Source organism: Myotis nattereri (assembly GCF_964212035.1).
Source record: "Myotis nattereri genome assembly, chromosome: 3".
In the NCBI taxonomy this organism is placed as follows: domain Eukaryota; kingdom Metazoa; phylum Chordata; class Mammalia; order Chiroptera; family Vespertilionidae; genus Myotis; species Myotis nattereri.
In genome coordinates, this window is record NC_138077.1 from 114414553 (window position 1) to 114431698 (window position 17146).

The following is a 17146-nucleotide window of genomic DNA, read 5'->3' on the forward strand; positions in this document are numbered from 1 at the left end:
ATTGATTTGAATTTTATTATCAAAAGGTCACTGTCACCAATCCAGTGCCACCAGGGGTCCCCAATTTGGGGAGTGGTTATGTGAGAAACTTTATTTGAGTGAAACAGCTCAGAAAGTTTGCAATCCAAACCAGAGAAACAGTCATTGATAGAAACTGAAACTACACTCTATCAGACAAAGGGGAGGCTGGGTAGAGAAAAATTCCCGCCAATGTCATGCAAATGAGGATTTCAAATTTGCACAGTCTGATTGGTCCAAATTGCACTGTTCTGATTGGTTGTTATGAAACAGTTCTGGTTGGTCATTAAACACATAGCTATGCAGCTCCCATGGGACAAGGAAGGTTTCAGTACCATTGGTCAAAATACAATATCAAGAACTTCTTTATAAGGGTTGGCTCATACCAGGAGTGCAGTATAAGAGGCTGCCAACTCAGTCTGCTGCTTTTCCCTGAAACTCAGTATGTGTGAGAGGCCTCTGTAAACCATGGATGCTAGACTTTAGTTTTTGGGCCCAATTAACCACAAAGAATCTTTCTTTCTTGGATTTGATAATTTATAAAAAGGATCACAAAGGAAGTGTCAGGGTCAAAGCAGCCCAAGAACTATCATTTTAAAAACTAGAGGCTCAGTGCACAAAAATTTGTGCACTCGTTGGGGGGGAGGGGGTCCCTCAGCCCAGCCTGTGCCCTCTCGCAGTCTGGGACCCCTCGGGGGATGTCCACCTGCTGGCTTAGGCCCGCTCCCCAGGGGATCGGGCCTAAGCTGGCAGTCAGACATCCCTCTGGCAGCCCGGGAGCCCTCAGGGGATGTCCACTTGCCAGCGGGGAGCAGACCTAAGCTGCAGTTGGACATCCTTAGTGCTGCTGAAGAGGAGGGAGAGGCTCTTGCCATCACCGCTGTGCTGGCAGCCATCAGCCTGGCTTGTGGCTGAGCAGAGCTCCCCCTGTGGGAGCGCACTGACCACCAGAGGGCAGTTCCTGCATTGAGCGTCTGCCCCCTGGTGGTCAGTGTGTGTCATAGTGACCAGTCATTCCCAGTCATTCTGCAGTTAGGGTCAATTTGCATATTGCCTTTTTATTATATAGGATAGAGGCCTGGTACACGGGTGGGGGCCAGCTGGTTTGCCCTGAAGGGTGTCCCGGATCAGGGTGGGGGTCCCGCTGGGGTGCCTGGCCAGCCTGGGTGAGGGGTTGATGGCCGTTTGCAGGCTGGTCACACCCCCTTCAGCATTGGGGTCTCCACTGGGGTGCCTGGCCAGCCTGGGTGAGGGGCTGAGGGCCATTTTCAGCCTGGCCACAGCCTCTTCAGGGTGGGTGCCCTACTGGGGTGCCTGGCCAGCCTGGGTGAGGGGCTGTAGGCTGGAAGCAGGTATCTGGGATTTATTTAACTTCTATAATTGAAACTTTATAGCCTTGGTCCCCAGCTCAAAGCCTGGGTTTCCTCTTGAAACCCAGGTTCCCAGCCCCTCCTTGAGCAGAGGCCACACCGCCGGCTAGAAGCAGGTATCTGGGGTTTATTTATCTTCTATAATGGAAACTTTGTAGCCTTGAGTGGAGGTCAGGGCTGGCAGGGCAGGTGGGAAGCTTGGCTTCCTCCATTGCCGGGGCAACTCAAGCCTCCTGCTCGTTCCAGCTCCGTGGTGGCTGCCATCTTTGTGATGGAATGATGGTTAATTTGCATATTATTCTTTTATTAGATAGGATATGCTAAATATTAATAAGGGGATACAAAACAGTATTCTCTTTTGTGAAAGGGGGTCTGTGATGGTTAATTTTAAGTGTCACTTGAGCTAGGCTAGTGGGCACATTGTGAAGGTGCTCAGTTATTTGGCCAACACCACTCTAGTTACTGTGTTGTATTTTTTAAAGATGTAATTAGCATTTAAATCAATAGACATTGAGTAAAGCAAACTAATCTTCATGTTGGTGGGCCTCATTCAATCAGTTGAAGGACTCATATGCAAAAGTTGAGGTTTTCCAGAGAAGAGTTCTTAAGACTGCAACATAGGAACCCTGCCTGAGTTTCCAGCTTGCTGCCCTAAGGAATTCTGACTCAAGACTGTAACATCAATTCTCACCTGAATTGCTAGCCTTCCAACCTACCTTGGGACGTGCCAGCCCTCATGAACATGCGAGCTAATTATTTAGATTTCAATCTCTTCTTTCTATGCTATTGGTTCTGTTTCTCTGGAGGACTCTAACCAATGCATAATCCATTAGCACTTACCCAAATTACAATACTGGGGATAACATATATATGACTTAAAAATGGTCAACATTGATGAAGGCAATCCTAAGGCCATTTGTTTCAAATGTACTATTGGACAGGGACAGGATATAAAGAGAGAAAAACATACTCTCCCAGATGTATGTTCCAAGCTTCAAGTAATATGGCCAAAAAAACCAATTTGGTAAAATTGGCTGAAAGCAAGCTGGTTAGGTCAAAAGAACGATTTGGTTAAAAAAATGAATATCCTTTACTTTTTAATTGATATGCCACTCTGCACTGTTAAATGTTTTCACAAAAAGCACATATCCATATTAATTTTATAATTTTCACAAAAAAGAAAATGAGTATATTTCAGGCACTGTTGTTTTTCTTTTCGTTTTTTTTTTCTTGTAGTGCTGCTGGTGGTGGAAAGTTGGCTCCAGCTGGCAGTTATACCTCCCTCCAACCTACAGATCAGGACCTTTCCCTGGGAGGGGGACCACCCCATAGGAAGGTCCTTGGGCTCCAGCCAGGATCTTGAAATTTCCACAGCCTCCTTCCTGCCCACCTTGACGTGCCTGTAAGAACTCATGCTCTCTGGCCAGCAGGGAAAGGTAAAGGGTCTCTGAGAAGCTTTGTTTCTTGAAAAAGCAGCCAGTGGGTTGGAGCTTGATGGTAAAAGCAGCTACCCTATGTGTCCCTTCCCCATCAGAGCGCTGGGGAGGTCTTCCTCACTTCATTGTGTTATTTCATTTAGTAAATATTTATTGAAGTGTATTACATGTGAAATTTTTACCAGGTCTGGGGAGAGAAGTCTTGGGGGTAAACTCTCAGTTTATTAATACGTTCGGCCGAATTTTGAATTTCTTTTGAGATCACTGTCTTGAGATTCATAAAACGTAACTAGGGTTAAGAGAAATGCAGGCACTGCCTCAAGGATCTTACGAGGAAGATCGTTAAATTTAAGGGCCGGGTTAACGCTAAAAGCGGAGAACCCGGCCGTGGGTGCTGGGACCCCGGGCTCCACCTCGCTCCTGCTCACCTGCACCGGCTCTGCGTTCCACAGAGCCGCTTCCCAGAGCACGCGCCCAGCGCCGCCTGACGTCACGGCGTCGGGGCGGGGCCAGCGGCAGGGCGGGGCCACCCCCGGGAGCACGGAGGGGGCGGGCCGGGCGGCGGCCTCTCAGGGCGCGCTGGGTCTCTGAGGTGCTGGTGTTTGTAAGACGCCCGCTGGGCAGGCGGCTGCGGCGGAGGCTGGCGGTCGGGATGCCTGGGCTGCCCACCGCCCCGGAGCAGGGGCGTCCGGAGCCGAGCGCGCCGCAACCGCACACAGGCTTCGTGCTGGGGTTGGACGTGGGCAGCTCGGTGATCCGCTGCCACGTCTATGACCGCGCGGGGCGGGTCCGCGGCTCCAGCGCCCAGAAGGTGACGGGGAGTGGGCGTCGGGCCGTGGTCTGGGTGGCGAAAGCGAGCGGGCGGGTGCGTCTTTTCGTGCCTGCGCGCGGCCACCTGCAGCCCGGCCCTCGGTCCCGCGGCGCGCGGGGCGGGCTTTGCAGTCCCTCCGGGCAGGCTGAAGCCCGCGCGCCCTTCCTGTCCCTCGGAGGCCAGAGTGGCGGCGTTGGCGACCGGCGCCTCGCACCGCTCGCGGGTCCTGGCACCTGGGCGGTCGCCGCTCTGGCCTTACCTGGGCGGGACTGCAGGGACTGGGACGGGCAGGGCCGCTGCAGTCTCCGTTGAAGGGTGCTTTGTCACTGGGTTTCCCTGCGCTTCCTTGATAATACTCCAGCCTCATCTTCGTTTTTATTTTAATTTTTAAATATTGATAGAATTTAACTTTATTGTTCGTTCTAACCCTGTCTTCATTAACTACTTCTCAAAGTGCTGGTTCCTCACATGACCATCTGATTTCCATGGGTATGGGAGGTATTGGACAACTTTTGAAGGTTGTCTTGTCATTACTTTTCTCCTTTCTATTTTTGGGAATTCATAAAAATAATCTTTTCTGGTTTGAGAAACCTACCAAGTCATTAGTTGTTGTCAGTGAATCCTTAGTAAATCAGCCAACAGACAGGTACTCCTTTGTTCTCATTTTCATGAAGTGCAGATTTCTACACGATTACCAGGTTACGGGAAAAACGTTGATTGGATTTGGTGTTCTTATTTACTCGTCTTTCCAATGTCAACATCTTTTTATGTTAGCAGTGTTAGGACGGGAACCATCAGTCACCTAAGCCATTCTCTCAGCATTGGACTCCCCCATTGGCTCGGTTCCCACCCTTCTTCCAACCCTGTTAGACGTGTTTTTCATCCACAGCTGTTGCCTAGGAGCAGGTCTAGCCAAATGACTACTTTGGGCACTTGTTTTGAAGAATCAGGGATTTCCATTCTGGTTTGGGGACCAGGACAGTGAGTTGGGGCGACAGCAGCTCTTTGGTCCCTTCTCTGGCTATGGGTGCAGGAACACTGTGCACCCACCCACCTTCCCCAGGCCTACACCAACCAGAAAGGACAGATGAAAGGCTGGCACTGCCCTTCAGTAACTATGTGCTCCATATCTTTGCATAAGTCTTTAGCAGCACAGTGATACTTTCAACACAGTCTCCCTTGAAATTCTAGACACAGAGTACTTTTGTTTTAAGCAATGACTTTTTTAAAAAAGAAATTGAAGTATTTGGAGCCAAAGGGAGACAGAAATTGCTAGGAGATACAAAGTTTCACAGTTGCTATATTATTTGGGGCAAATCATTAGTTTTTTAAAAATAAGGGAAGAATCTTAAAGGATGAATCAAGATTGCTATGTATAGCATGAGACTAGAATGGTTTGCTCAGACTCTAAACTGGGGGGAATGTATCTGGAAAGATATGTGAGTAAATAAAAATACAAAAAGTCCTTATCTCAAAGGAGAAAGCATTATCTTAGAGTTTATATTAATGCCTATCAGACTAGTAGGATTTTACAACAGTGCTTCTTAAAGTGTGGTTCTTATGCTGCTGGGGTTGAGATAAAGAAACAGATTTAGAAAAGTGTGTAGCAACTTTGAAGACTAGTTTTATGATTATTGACCTTAATAAAATATTTGGGATTTTATTTTATATGTATTTTTTCTCTAGAAAGTTGTTTTGTGTCTTTAAAAACTTAATTACAGTTGACGTTCAATATTATATTAGTTTCGGGTATACAACTAGTGGTTAGACATTTATATAACTTACGAAGTGATTCCCTTGATAAGTCTAGTACTCACCTGACACCATACATAGTTATTAAAGTATTATTGACTATATTCCCAATGCTGTACTTTATATCCCCTTGACTATTTTGTAACTGCCAATTTGTACTTCTTAATCCCTTCACCACTTTCACCCAGTCCCCCAGATCCCCTCCCACCTGGCAACCATCAGTTATTCTCTGTGTCAGTGAGTTTGTTTCTATTAGTTAATTTATTTTGTTTTTTAGATTCCACATATAGGTAAAATCATATGGTATTTGACTTTCTCTTCTGTCTGACTTACTTCACTTGGCATAAAACCCTCCATGCTGTCACAAATGGTAAGAGTTCACTCTTTTTTATGGCTGAGTAATATTCCCTTGTATATAGGTACCACAGCTTTTTTATCCATTCGTCTATTGATGGGCACTTGGGTTGCTTCCATATCTTGGTTGTTGTAAATAATGCTGCAATGAACATAGGAATTAATATATATTTTCAAATTAATGTTTTGGATTTCTTTGTATAAACACTCAGAAGTGGGATTGTTGGGTCATATCGTAGTTCTATTTTTAATTTTTTGACTATTACTCCATACTGTTTTCCACAGTGCTTGCACAAATTTGCAGTCTCCACCTCCTTGCCAACACTGTTGATTTCTTGATGATAGCCATTCTCACAGGTGTGAGGTGATATCTCATTGTGGTTTTAATTTGCATTTCTCTGATGACCAGTGACATTAAGCATTTTCTTAAATATGTGTCTTTGGAGAAGTGTCTATTCAGGTTCTCTGCTAACTTTTTAATGGGATTGTTTCTCTTTTTTGTATTAAGTTGTATGAGTTCCTTATGTATTTTGGATGTTAACTCCTATTATTGGCAAATATCTTCCCTCATTTAGTAGGTTCTCTTTTTGTTTCATTGATAATTTCCTTTCCTGTGCAAAGACTCTTTAGTTTGATGTAGTTCCATTTATTTAATTTTTATTTTGTTTCCCTTTTCTGAGGAAACATTAAAAAAATATAACTGAGAACAATGTCAGAGAGTTTATTGCTTATAGTTTCTTCTAGGAGTTTATGGTTTTAGTTCTTACATTTAAGTCTTCAGTCCACTTTGAGTTATTCTTGTGTCTGCTATAAGAAAGTGGTGTAGTTTCAATATTTTGCATGCATTTGTACAGTGTTCTTAACACGATTTATTGAAGAGACTGTCTTTATCCCATTGTATATTCTTATCTCGTTTGTCATACATTAATTTACTATATAGGCCTGAGTTTATATCTGGGCTATCTATTCTGTTCCATTGATCTATGTGTCTGTTTTTATGCCAGTACCATGCTGTTTTGATAACTATATCCTTGTAATATAGTTTGATATCAGGTAGCATGATACCTCCAATTTTGTTCTTTCTCAAGATTGTTTTGGCTATTTAGGGTCTTTTATAGTTCCATATAAATTTTAGGATTTTGTTTTAGTTCTGTGAAAACTGCCATTGCTATTTTGATAGGAATTGCATTGAATCTATAGATTACTTTGGGTTGTGTGGACATTTTAATTATGTTAATTCTTCTTATCCAAGAACATGGTATGTATATGTTTCCACTTATTTGTCTCTTTCTCAGTTTCTTTCTTCAGTATCTTATTATTTTCCAAGTACAGGTCTTTTATCTCCATGATTATATATATTTCTTTGTATTTTATTTTTGGATGCAATGGTAAATGGCAAATAGATCGAATGGCAGAACAACTGAACCAAACATCCAAACAACCTTTTGCTGTGCACTGACCACCAGGGGGCACGCAGGGACTAGGGTGGCCATTGGCAGTAGGCGACAGCGTGAAACATGGCAGGCATTGGCTGCGGTGGGATGGTGGAGCAGGTGAGCGGGGGCGCCAGACCAAGGTGGGGATGCCAGTCGCTGTCATCGAGGTGAGCCTCTGGTGGTTACTGAAAATTCTTTGCTCCGGTGTGCCGCAGTCGGACCAGGCGCTCACACCTGCTGCCAGCGCCCACACCTGCTGCTGGTGCTGGAGCTGCTGCTCACACCTGCTGCTGGTGCTGGCCTTGATTGCTCTGTGCTGTCAGTGGGTGTGAGCGGTGGCTGCTGGCTCCGATCACCCCTCAGGGCTTCTCCACCTCTCCCTTCTCCTGAGGGGCGATCGGGGCGGCAGCCGCCTTTTGCACCCGCTGCTGACGATGGCCCTGCTAGCACCCTCTGCTGGTGCCGGCCCCAATCGCTCTGCGTCGTCAGCAGGTGCAAGCAGGGCTTGCGCTATCAGCATGTGGGAGCAGCGGCAGCGGGAGTGGGGCTGACAGCAGACAGGGGACTGGGGGCTGTAGCAGGAGGGGCTGGGTGGGGGCGCGAAGGATGGGCCGAGACCCACCCCTGTACTCACCGCAGCTTTGTGGCCCACAGTTCTTTCCAAGGTGCACTAATTTGTGCACTGGCCCCCTAGTTGGTGTATAAAAATGCAATCAATTTCTGAATATTTATTTTATATCCTGCTACTTTACTGAATTCAATAACTAGTTCTAATAATTTTTAGGTTTCTGTATAGTATCATGTCATCTGCAAATAATGACAGTTAGTTTTACTTCTTCCTTTCCAATTTGGATGCCTTTTATTTCTTTTTCTTTTTCTTTTTTTAAAAATATATATTTTATTGATTTTTTACAGAGAGGAAGGAAGAGGGATAGAGAGTTAGAAACATTGATGAGAGAGAAACATCGACCAACTGCCTCCTGCACCCTCCCCCGCCCCCCCCACTGGGGATGTGCCCGCAACCAAGGTACATGCCTTTGACTGGAATCGAACCCGGGACCCTTCAGTCCGCAGGCCGGCACTCTCTATTCACTGAGCCAAACCGGTCAGGGCTTTTTCTTTTTCTTGTCTAATTACTATGGCTAGGGCTTCCAAGACTATGTTGAATAGAAGTAACATCTTTGTCTTGTTTCTGGTCTTAAGAAGGACGATTTTAGCTTTTCACTCTTGGGTATATTGTGAGGGTTTCCCATATATGGCCTTTATTATGTTGAGGTATGTTTCTCCTGTCCCCACTTTTTTTGAGAATTTTTATTATACATGATGATTGCTTTTGTCAAATGCTTTTCTGCATCTATTGATATGATGAATGATTTTTACCCTCCTTTTTGTTTATGTGGTATATCATGTTAATTGACTCCTGGATAATGAACAGCCTTGCATCCCATGAACAAATCCCACTTGATTGTGGTGTATGATCTTTTAAAAGTATTGCTGAATTTGGCTTGCTAATATTTTGTTGAGGATTTTTGAATCTGTATTCATCAGTGATATTGACCTGTAATTTTCTTTTTTGAGTGTAGTTTTCATTTAGTTTTGCAATCAAGGTAATGCTGTCCTCATACAATGATCTTGGGAGCCTTCCTGTCTCTTCAGTTTTTTGGAATAGTTTGTGAAGTAGAGATTAGAATGTTTGGTAAAATTCACAGGTGAAGCCATCCAGTCCAGAACTTTTATTTTTGGGGAGTTTTTAATTACTAATTCATCTTTATTGGTAGTTATCAGGCTGTTCAGGTTTTCTGGTTCTTCTTTCTTTTTTGTTAACCTTTACCAAGGGTATTTTTCCATTGATTTTTTTTTTAGAGAGAGTGGAAGGAAGGAGGAGAGACAGAGAGAGAGAGAAACATCGATGTGAGAGAGACACATCAATTGGTTGCTTCCCACACGTGCCCAGACCAGGGCCGGGGATTGAACCTGCTACTGATGTATGTGCACTTGACTGGAATTGAACCCTGGACCCTTCAGTCCAAGGGCCAATGCTCTATCCACTGAACAAAACCGGCTAGGGCTGTTGGTTCTTCTTGGCTCAGTCTTAGAAGATTAGATGTTTCTAGGAATTTATCCAAAATTTTCAGGTTGTCCAGTAAGTTGTCATATAATTGTAGCATTTTCTTATAATTCTGTGTATTTCTGTGATGGATGTCAGTTTGTTACTTTGACTCTTGTTTCTGATTTTATTTGGGTCCTCTCTCTTTGTTTCTTGAGGAGTCAGGCTAAAGCTGCATCAAGCTTGTTTATCTTGTCAAAGAACCAGCTCTTAGTTTCATTGATCTTTTGTACTGTTTTTTAGTTTCTGTGTCATTTATTTCCACTCTGATCTTTATTATATTCTTGCTTCTACTTATTCTGAGCTTTTTTTGTTCTCTTTAGGTCTTGGGTTAAATTGTTTATTAGATATTTTAATAATATTTTGCTTCTTCAGGTAGGTCTGTCGTGCTATGAACTTCCTTCTCAGGACTGCTTTCACTATGTCCCATAGATTTTGGGTTGTTGTATGTTCATTTTCATTTGTTTTCAGGTAATTTTTTACTTTGTCCTTGATCTCATTGGTAACCCATTCATTGTTTAATAACATGCTATTTAGCCTCCATGTGTTTGGATGTTTTTGAGTGTTTTTATTACAGTTGATTTCTAGTTTCATGCATTGTGATTCAAGAAGATGCTTGCTATATTTCAATCTTCTTGAATTTGTTAAGACTTATTTTGTGCGGTCTATCTTTGAGAATGTTCCATGTGCACTTGAGATGAATGTATATGATGCTGCTTTGGGGTGAAATGCTCTGTAAATATCAGTTCAATTCATTTGATCTAATGTGTCATTTAAGGTCACTGTTTCCTTGTTGATTTTTTGTCTGAAATATCTATACAATGATGCCAGTGGGATGTTAAAGTTCCTTACTACGACAGTATTGCTGCCTATCTCTCCCTTAAAGTCCACTAGGAGTTTTTAAAAAAACATTTAGGTGCTCCTATATTGGGTGCATATATGTTTACCAGGGTTATATTGTCTTTTTGGATTGACCCCTTTAATAGTAAGCAGTGTCCTTCTTAGTCTCTTGTTATGGCCTTTGTTTTGAAGTCTATTGTGTCAGATTAGGGGTATTGCTACCCCAGCTTTTTTTTTTCTTCCATTTTCATGGAATATTTTTTTCCATCCCTTCACTTTGAGCTTGTGTGAATTTATTTTTTCCTGAGGTGAGTCTCTTGTAGATAGAATATATATGGGCCATATTTGCTTATTTATTCAGCTAACATATATGTCTTTTTATTAGATAATTTAATCCTTTTATGCTAAAGGTTATTATTGATAGGTAGTTATTTATTTATTTATTTATTTAAAATTAAATCTTTATTGTTCAGATTATTACAGTTGTTCCTCTCCCCCCCCCCCCATAGCTCCCCTCCCCCCGGTTCCCACTCCACCCTCTGCCCTTACCCCACCACCCCCCACCGTCCTCATCCATAGGTGTACGATTTTTGTCCAGTCTCTTCCCACACCCCCCACACCCCTTCCCCCCCCCCCCCCGAGAATAGTCAGTCCACACCCTTTCTATGCCCCTGATTCTATTATATTCACCAGTTTATTCTGTTCATCAGATTATTTATTCACTTGATTTTTAGATTCACTTGTTGATAGATGTGTATTTGTTGTTCATAGTTTGTATCTTTACCATTTTCTTCTTCTTCCTCTTCTTAAAGGATACCTTTCAGCTTTTCATATAATACTGGTTTGGTGGTGATGAACTCCTTTAGCTTTTTCTTATCTGTGAAGCTCTTTATCTGACCTTCAATTCTGAATGATAGCTTTGCTGGGTAAAGTAATCTTGGTTGTAGGTTCTTGGTATTCATCACTTTGAATATTTCTTGCCACTCCCTTCTGGCCTGCATAGTTTCTGTTGAGAAATCAGCTGACAGTCATATGGGTACTCCCTTGTAGGTAACTGACTTTTTTTCTCTTGCTGCTTTTAAGATTCTCTCTTTGTCTTTTGCTCTTGGCATTTTAATTATGATGTGTCTTGGTGTGGTCCTCTTTGGATTCCTTTTGTTTGGGGTTCTCTGCGCTTCCTGGACTTGTAAGTCTATTTCATTCACCAGGTAGGGGAATTTTTCTGTTATGATTTCTTCAAATAGGTTTTCAATATCTTGCTCTCTCTCTTCTTCTGGCATCCCCATAATTTGGATGTTGGTACGTTTGAAGTTGTCCCAGAGGCTCCTTACACTATCTTCATATTTTTGGATTCTTTTTTCATTTTGTTTTTCCGGTTGGGTGTTTTTTGCTTCTTCGTATTTCAAATCTTTGACTTGATTCTTGTGATCCTCTAGTCTGCTGTTGGAACTCTGTATAATATTCTTTATTTCAGTAAGTGTATGCTTAATTTCTAGTTGGTCCTTTTTCATAACCTTGAGGGTCTCACTAGATTTCTTGAGGGTCTCACTGAATTTATCGGCGGCTTCTAGAAAATTCTTGAAAAACCTTATAACCGTGGTTTTGAACTCTGTATCCAGTAGTTTGCTTTCCTCTATTTCTGTCATTTGTGACCTGTTTCTTTGTCTCCGCATTTTTTATGCTTCCCTGTGTTGATAGAGTGGCTTTCTGTGCTAGGGGTCCTATAGGGTCCAGAGGCTCAGCCTCCCCAAATACCTGAGGTGGACACTCTTGGTGCACCCCTTTGTGGGCTTTGTGCACAGTCTTGTTGTAGTTAAGCCTTGATTGTTGTAGGTATCACTGGGAGGAATTTACCTCTAGGCCAATTGGCTATGAGAATTAGCTGTGTCTACAGTGGGAGAACTTCTGTGCTGGAGACACCCTTAGGGGCAAGACTTGCTTCAGTGGGGCTTTGGTGCTCACTGAGTCTGCCCCCTGAATGTGTCCCTTATGGATCTGAGGAGTTGTAATCTGGATGGTCCCACTCTGACCACTGGGTACACTGGCTCTTGGATCTCTAAGGAGGTGCTAATTTAGCCTCTGCCTGAGGGTACCCAGCAGGAGCTATGGAGAGATCTGCAGATTCCTCTTCTTTGTTTGGGGTTTGGAGGTGCCCAGATGAGGCCCAGCTGTGAAGCAATGTAAGCTGCTGTGGGGGCTTGGGCCTTCTTTTGGAAGTTCTGGGTCTCTCTGACCCAGCTGAAGTTTGTTAGATAATTTTCAGATTGGAAAGGGCCAGGCCTTTCATATGCAAAAGCCTCTGCGCACAGCTTGGGTGGGGCAGGGTCTGGGGATCAACAGGGCGGAGCAAGCAGCTATGGCTGCTCCTCAGTCCTACCCTAAGAGGCCCCGCGTCTCAGTGTCCCGCGGTAATCGCTGCAGGCACCTTGGAGAGAAAGCTGCCCTCGAGTTCCGTCTGATGCCAGACAGTCCATTTTCTCCCCGTATGAGTCTGGGTCCCCAGAGACTCGCCCGGAACTGGAGTTCAGAGCAGTCGGGAGCTTGAGACTCCCTCCCGATTAAAAAAGACAACCGTATCCTCAGTTGCCAGCCCTTTCCATGTGCGCCTCCGTACCTCTGCACTTTACTTCTGAACCTCCTCTGAGTCTCAGTGTGCTTTTCTCTTTCCTTCTAGTTGTAGAATTTCCACTCAGTCAGCCTTCCTGTGGTTCTGGATGATGTCCGTTTTGTCTTTTAGTTGTATTTTTGAAGTTTTTGTGCGAGGCAGCAATTTCTGGTGTTTACCTATGCCGCCATCTTGGTTTCTCCCCAGAAAAGGATGAGCTGGTTAAAAAATCAGCTTCTTCACCCTCACTGGTACAAACGTCCCGCTTTGGCTTCAGTCCAACCAGACTGCGTCCACTGGGTCGACTGGGGCTGGTGTGGGTCAAAAGCCTGTGTTCCTGGTGGGCTGCTGGGCTCTGGGCTGGCTAAGAGCCTGGGTTGCAGGTCCCTCCTATAGGTGGTTATTTATTGCCATTTTTATTCTTCATTAACCTTGGCAGTTTAATTGCAATGTGGCGTGGTGTGAGCCTCTCTGGATCCTTCTTATTTGGGACTCTCTATGCTTGCTGGACTTGTTTGTCTATTTCCTTTGTCAGGTTAGGGAAGTTATAAATCATTATTTCTTTCAATAGGTTCTCAATTCTTTGCTCGCTCTCTTCTTTTAGTGCCCCTATGATGTGAGTCTTTGTTATGCTTAATGTTGTCCCAGAAGTCCAGTAAGTACCGTCATTAAAAATTTTTTTCTTTTTGGTGTTCTGATTGGTTGTTTTTGCTACCCTGTCTTCCAAATCGCTGATTGGATACTCTGCTTCATCTAAGCCAGTGGTTCTCAACCTGTGTGTCGCGACCCCTTTGGCGGTCGAACGACCCTTTCACAGAGGTTGCCTAAGACCATCCTGCATATCAGATATTTACATTATGATTCATAACAGTAGCAACATTACAGTTATGAAGTAGCAACGAAAATAATTTTATGGTTGGGTCACAACATGAGGAACTATATTTAAAGGGCCAGAAGGTTGAGAACCACTGATCTAAGCTGCTGTTGAATCCATTTAATATATGTTTCATTTAAATTATTGTATTCTTCATTTCTGACTGGTTTATTTGTATGGTTTCTGTCTCTGTGTAAGGTCTCACTGAGTTCATCTATTCTTCCCCTAAATTCATTGAGCATCCTTTTAACCAGTGTTTTGAACTATGTTTCTGGTAGTTTTCTTGCCTCTATTTCATTTTGTTTGTTTTTTGGAGTTTTATCCTGTTCTTTCATTTGGAACGTGCTTTTTGTCTCCTCATTTTGACTGCCTCATTCTGTTTCTACATGTTATGTAGATCTATGTCTCCAGTTTTAGTAGGGTGGCCCTATGTAGTAGGTTTCTTGTGGGGCCCAGTGGTACAACCTCCTCGTTCACCTAAGCTGGGAACCCTAGGTGTGTTACTTGTGTTGTTTGCATGGGCCCTCCTATTTGTAGCTGAGCCTTGATTGCTGTTGTCACATCTATATGTGGGATTGATCCTCTGGCTGACTGGCTTTGAGGACTGACCATGACTACAGCAGATAAACTGTTGTTTGGGGACTGTACCCACAGAGTTGAATTTGCTTTAGCAGAATTCTGCTGTCTGTTGAGTCCACCCTTTGGTTTTGTTGTTTGTGGAGCTAATTGAGTGATAATCTGATATAGTCTGAAGCCAGCCACCAGATGCGTTGGTTCTGGGTCCTCTTGAGAGTTGGTCTGGTGCATTCCAAGTTCTTCTGCTGTCTGTGCCCAGCAGGGGTCCACCTGGTAGGAGATACAGATTGATTTGCTGTTGGTAACTACCTGTGCTGGGCTTGCAGGCACCTGGCTGGGGCTATGCTGCAAACCAAGGCCAGCTGACACTAGTGCCAGGCTGAGGCCATTTAGCAAGAGGTATATGGCACACTGAGTCCATTTGCTTCTTTGGGGTTTGTGGACGTTTGAGAGATTTTAGCCCTTTGTATGCCATAAGCATCTATAGATGCAAGTGACGGACCTTCCCCACATGCATGCGCATCTATAGCTGCAAACCTCGCATATCAACTCTGATCACCCAATTTTAAAATGAGACTTGTTAGTGACATCTCTGGGTTTGTAAAGAAAATTATGGTAACTTAAATTCATAAATATTCCAGTGCACATGGAAGCAATTTCAATATCTATATATAGGGCTGCCATTCAGATCCACAAGAGGTAAACACTGTGACACTTGAGATTTTTTTTGTTCATTGTAACACTTGAGATTTGTTTGTGTTATCATGAGTTTCATGCCTAAAATGGTAAACATGGTGTGCATTCTTCATTATTTTTTTACAGATTTCATCTTTGGAGCATCAACAAAATTTAGTGTTTTTGAGGCTTTTCGTATTGACAGTTTATTTTTATTTCGCACTTGCTTTTGTTGATATTTCTGTAGAATTGAAAATTATCATTATTTTATTATTGAATTTATCGTTGTAATATATTGTGCAAATAAAATTCAATCCCCATAACTGGCATCAGATGAAGAAATAATCGAACCAAGCACCTCGCAAGAAGAAGATGACATCCTTTATTCAACTCCAGAGTCAGGTGATTTTTTAAATTAAATTCAAAATATCGTGATGTGTGGGGATGGTTTCCGTTTTGGACATGTGTTAGTTAACTGGTTAGGAATGTCCGCAGCTTGTTCCAAGATCAGCTGCTTGTGAGGAGCAGCCCCTGAAAGCAGCTAGGGATGGTGTATAATTTGGGTGGGTGGGTTTCTCAGGGAATCACCAGGGTGGGGCAAACTGTTAGCCAAGTTGATGGAAACTTATATGGCACCTGCCTGTGTCTATAGGCTAGGCAGTGGGAGGGCTCAACAAAGGAACAGTGGCACCTACCAGCACTTTTATCTAGCATGGAGCTACTCCTCTAGCCCTTACCCTAAAGCTAGACAATTCAGTTCATCCCCATATGTCCCTGATGCTTTTTGATCTGCTGCCTCTTCCTGGAGCTTAGGGCAAGTGTTTGATAGTGAGTCTGTGCTTGGGCTATTTGAGAGGACAAGAGTCTACTGCAGCCCTTGTCTGATACAAATGGAATCTCCATTGATTTTTCACAACCAAATGTTGTGGGGACTTCTCTTCCCAGAACTTGTGTCCTGGTGTAGGCCTGGGACCCCTTGTTCTTCAGGGGTGACCTACACAGCTTACATATCTATCCTGATTTTAAACTGCCACACCATAGAAAAGACTAGCTCCTTTCCTGTTTCTCTCCTTCTTACCAGTCTGGACATGTCATGGCTCTTCTTTATATCCTTAGTTATAGTTCTCTTCAACTAGTCTTCAGGTGGTTCTCAAGGGTGGTGGTTCTATAATTTAGTTTTATAATTTTGTTATGGTCATGGGAGAAGGTGAGCACATTTACCTACTCTGATATCTTGACCAAATATTTATTGTTGCTTAAAACTGTTGGAATACAATGGATTGGAAATTAGAAAGAAAGAACACAGACAACAACTGGTCCCTCAGATAGTTTGAGTTATTAGGAAAAGAGGGTCTTGTTAACCTACATTGCTACGTAGCATCTGGTTTATTACATCATGATTATAGAATAAATGATTGAATTGTATTTAATCAAATTATTAGAAATTCAGTTTGCTTAAGTGGGACTCTATTGATTAGACATAGAACTTGTGTTTATTTTCTTTTTCTTTTAAATATATTTTATTGATTTTTTACAGAGAGGAAGGGAGAGGGATAGAGAGTTGGAAACATCGATGAGAGAGAAACATCGATCAGCTGCCTCCTGCACACTCCACACTGGGGATGTCCCCGCAACCAAGGTACATGCCCTTGACCAGAATCGAACCTGGGACCCTTCAGTCCACAGGCCAACGCTCCATCCACTGAGCCAAACCGGTTAGGGCTATTTTCTTAATCAAAATTGCACCTCTGCTAATACTGTGATGGAAAGCGTATATAATAGAACCCCCAAACTTCTTACTATGGTATTTGATTGATATTTCCAAATAAATAGCTTATTTTAAAAAAGAGAAAGAACAGCTGAAAAAAAAATCACCATTTAGAGACAGGAACAAAATAGGCTGTATTGGTCTTTTAGTTAAAATTGAAATCCCAAAACATGAACTCTTACATTAGCAGGCTAGTACTAGGCCTCTGAGAATACTTCAATTTTGTTTCTTTTGGTATTCACTTTTTAATAGCAGGGGTACATTTTTAGTCTTTTTTCTATAATTTGTATTAAAAAAAAACTTTTCATCATTTCTGGCCAATATGGTAGAGTAGATTAACATGGTACTCACCTCCTCCCACAACCACATTAAAATTACAACTAAACTACAGGACAACTAGCTGAAATTGAGCTGAATGGAAGTCCTATTACTAGGGAATTAAAGAAGATGTTCCATCAAGACCGGTAGGAGGGATGGAGACATGGAATGGGCTGGTCCCACACCCACATATGGCAGATAAAAAT

General features: G+C 43.0%; 1 protein-coding gene across 4 annotated transcripts in view; it reads left to right on the plus strand.

Moving 5' to 3' along the window:
* The first annotated feature begins 3365 nt into the window (after positions 1 to 3365).
* The window catches only part of GK5 (glycerol kinase 5), a 145204-nt gene continuing 131423 nt past the window's right edge, over positions 3366 to 17146 (plus strand). For 2 of the 4 annotated variants that reach the window (XM_081086159.1, XM_081086161.1), the window contains exon 1: positions 3367 to 3635. In XM_081086159.1, coding sequence (XP_080942285.1) covers positions 3477 to 3635 — 159 coding nt within the window. In that variant the 5' untranslated portion in view covers positions 3367 to 3476. Of the gene's footprint in view, positions 3636 to 17146 lie in introns of all 4 variants that reach the window. The other 2 variants (XM_081086158.1, XM_081086160.1) reach the window with 2 other exon arrangements.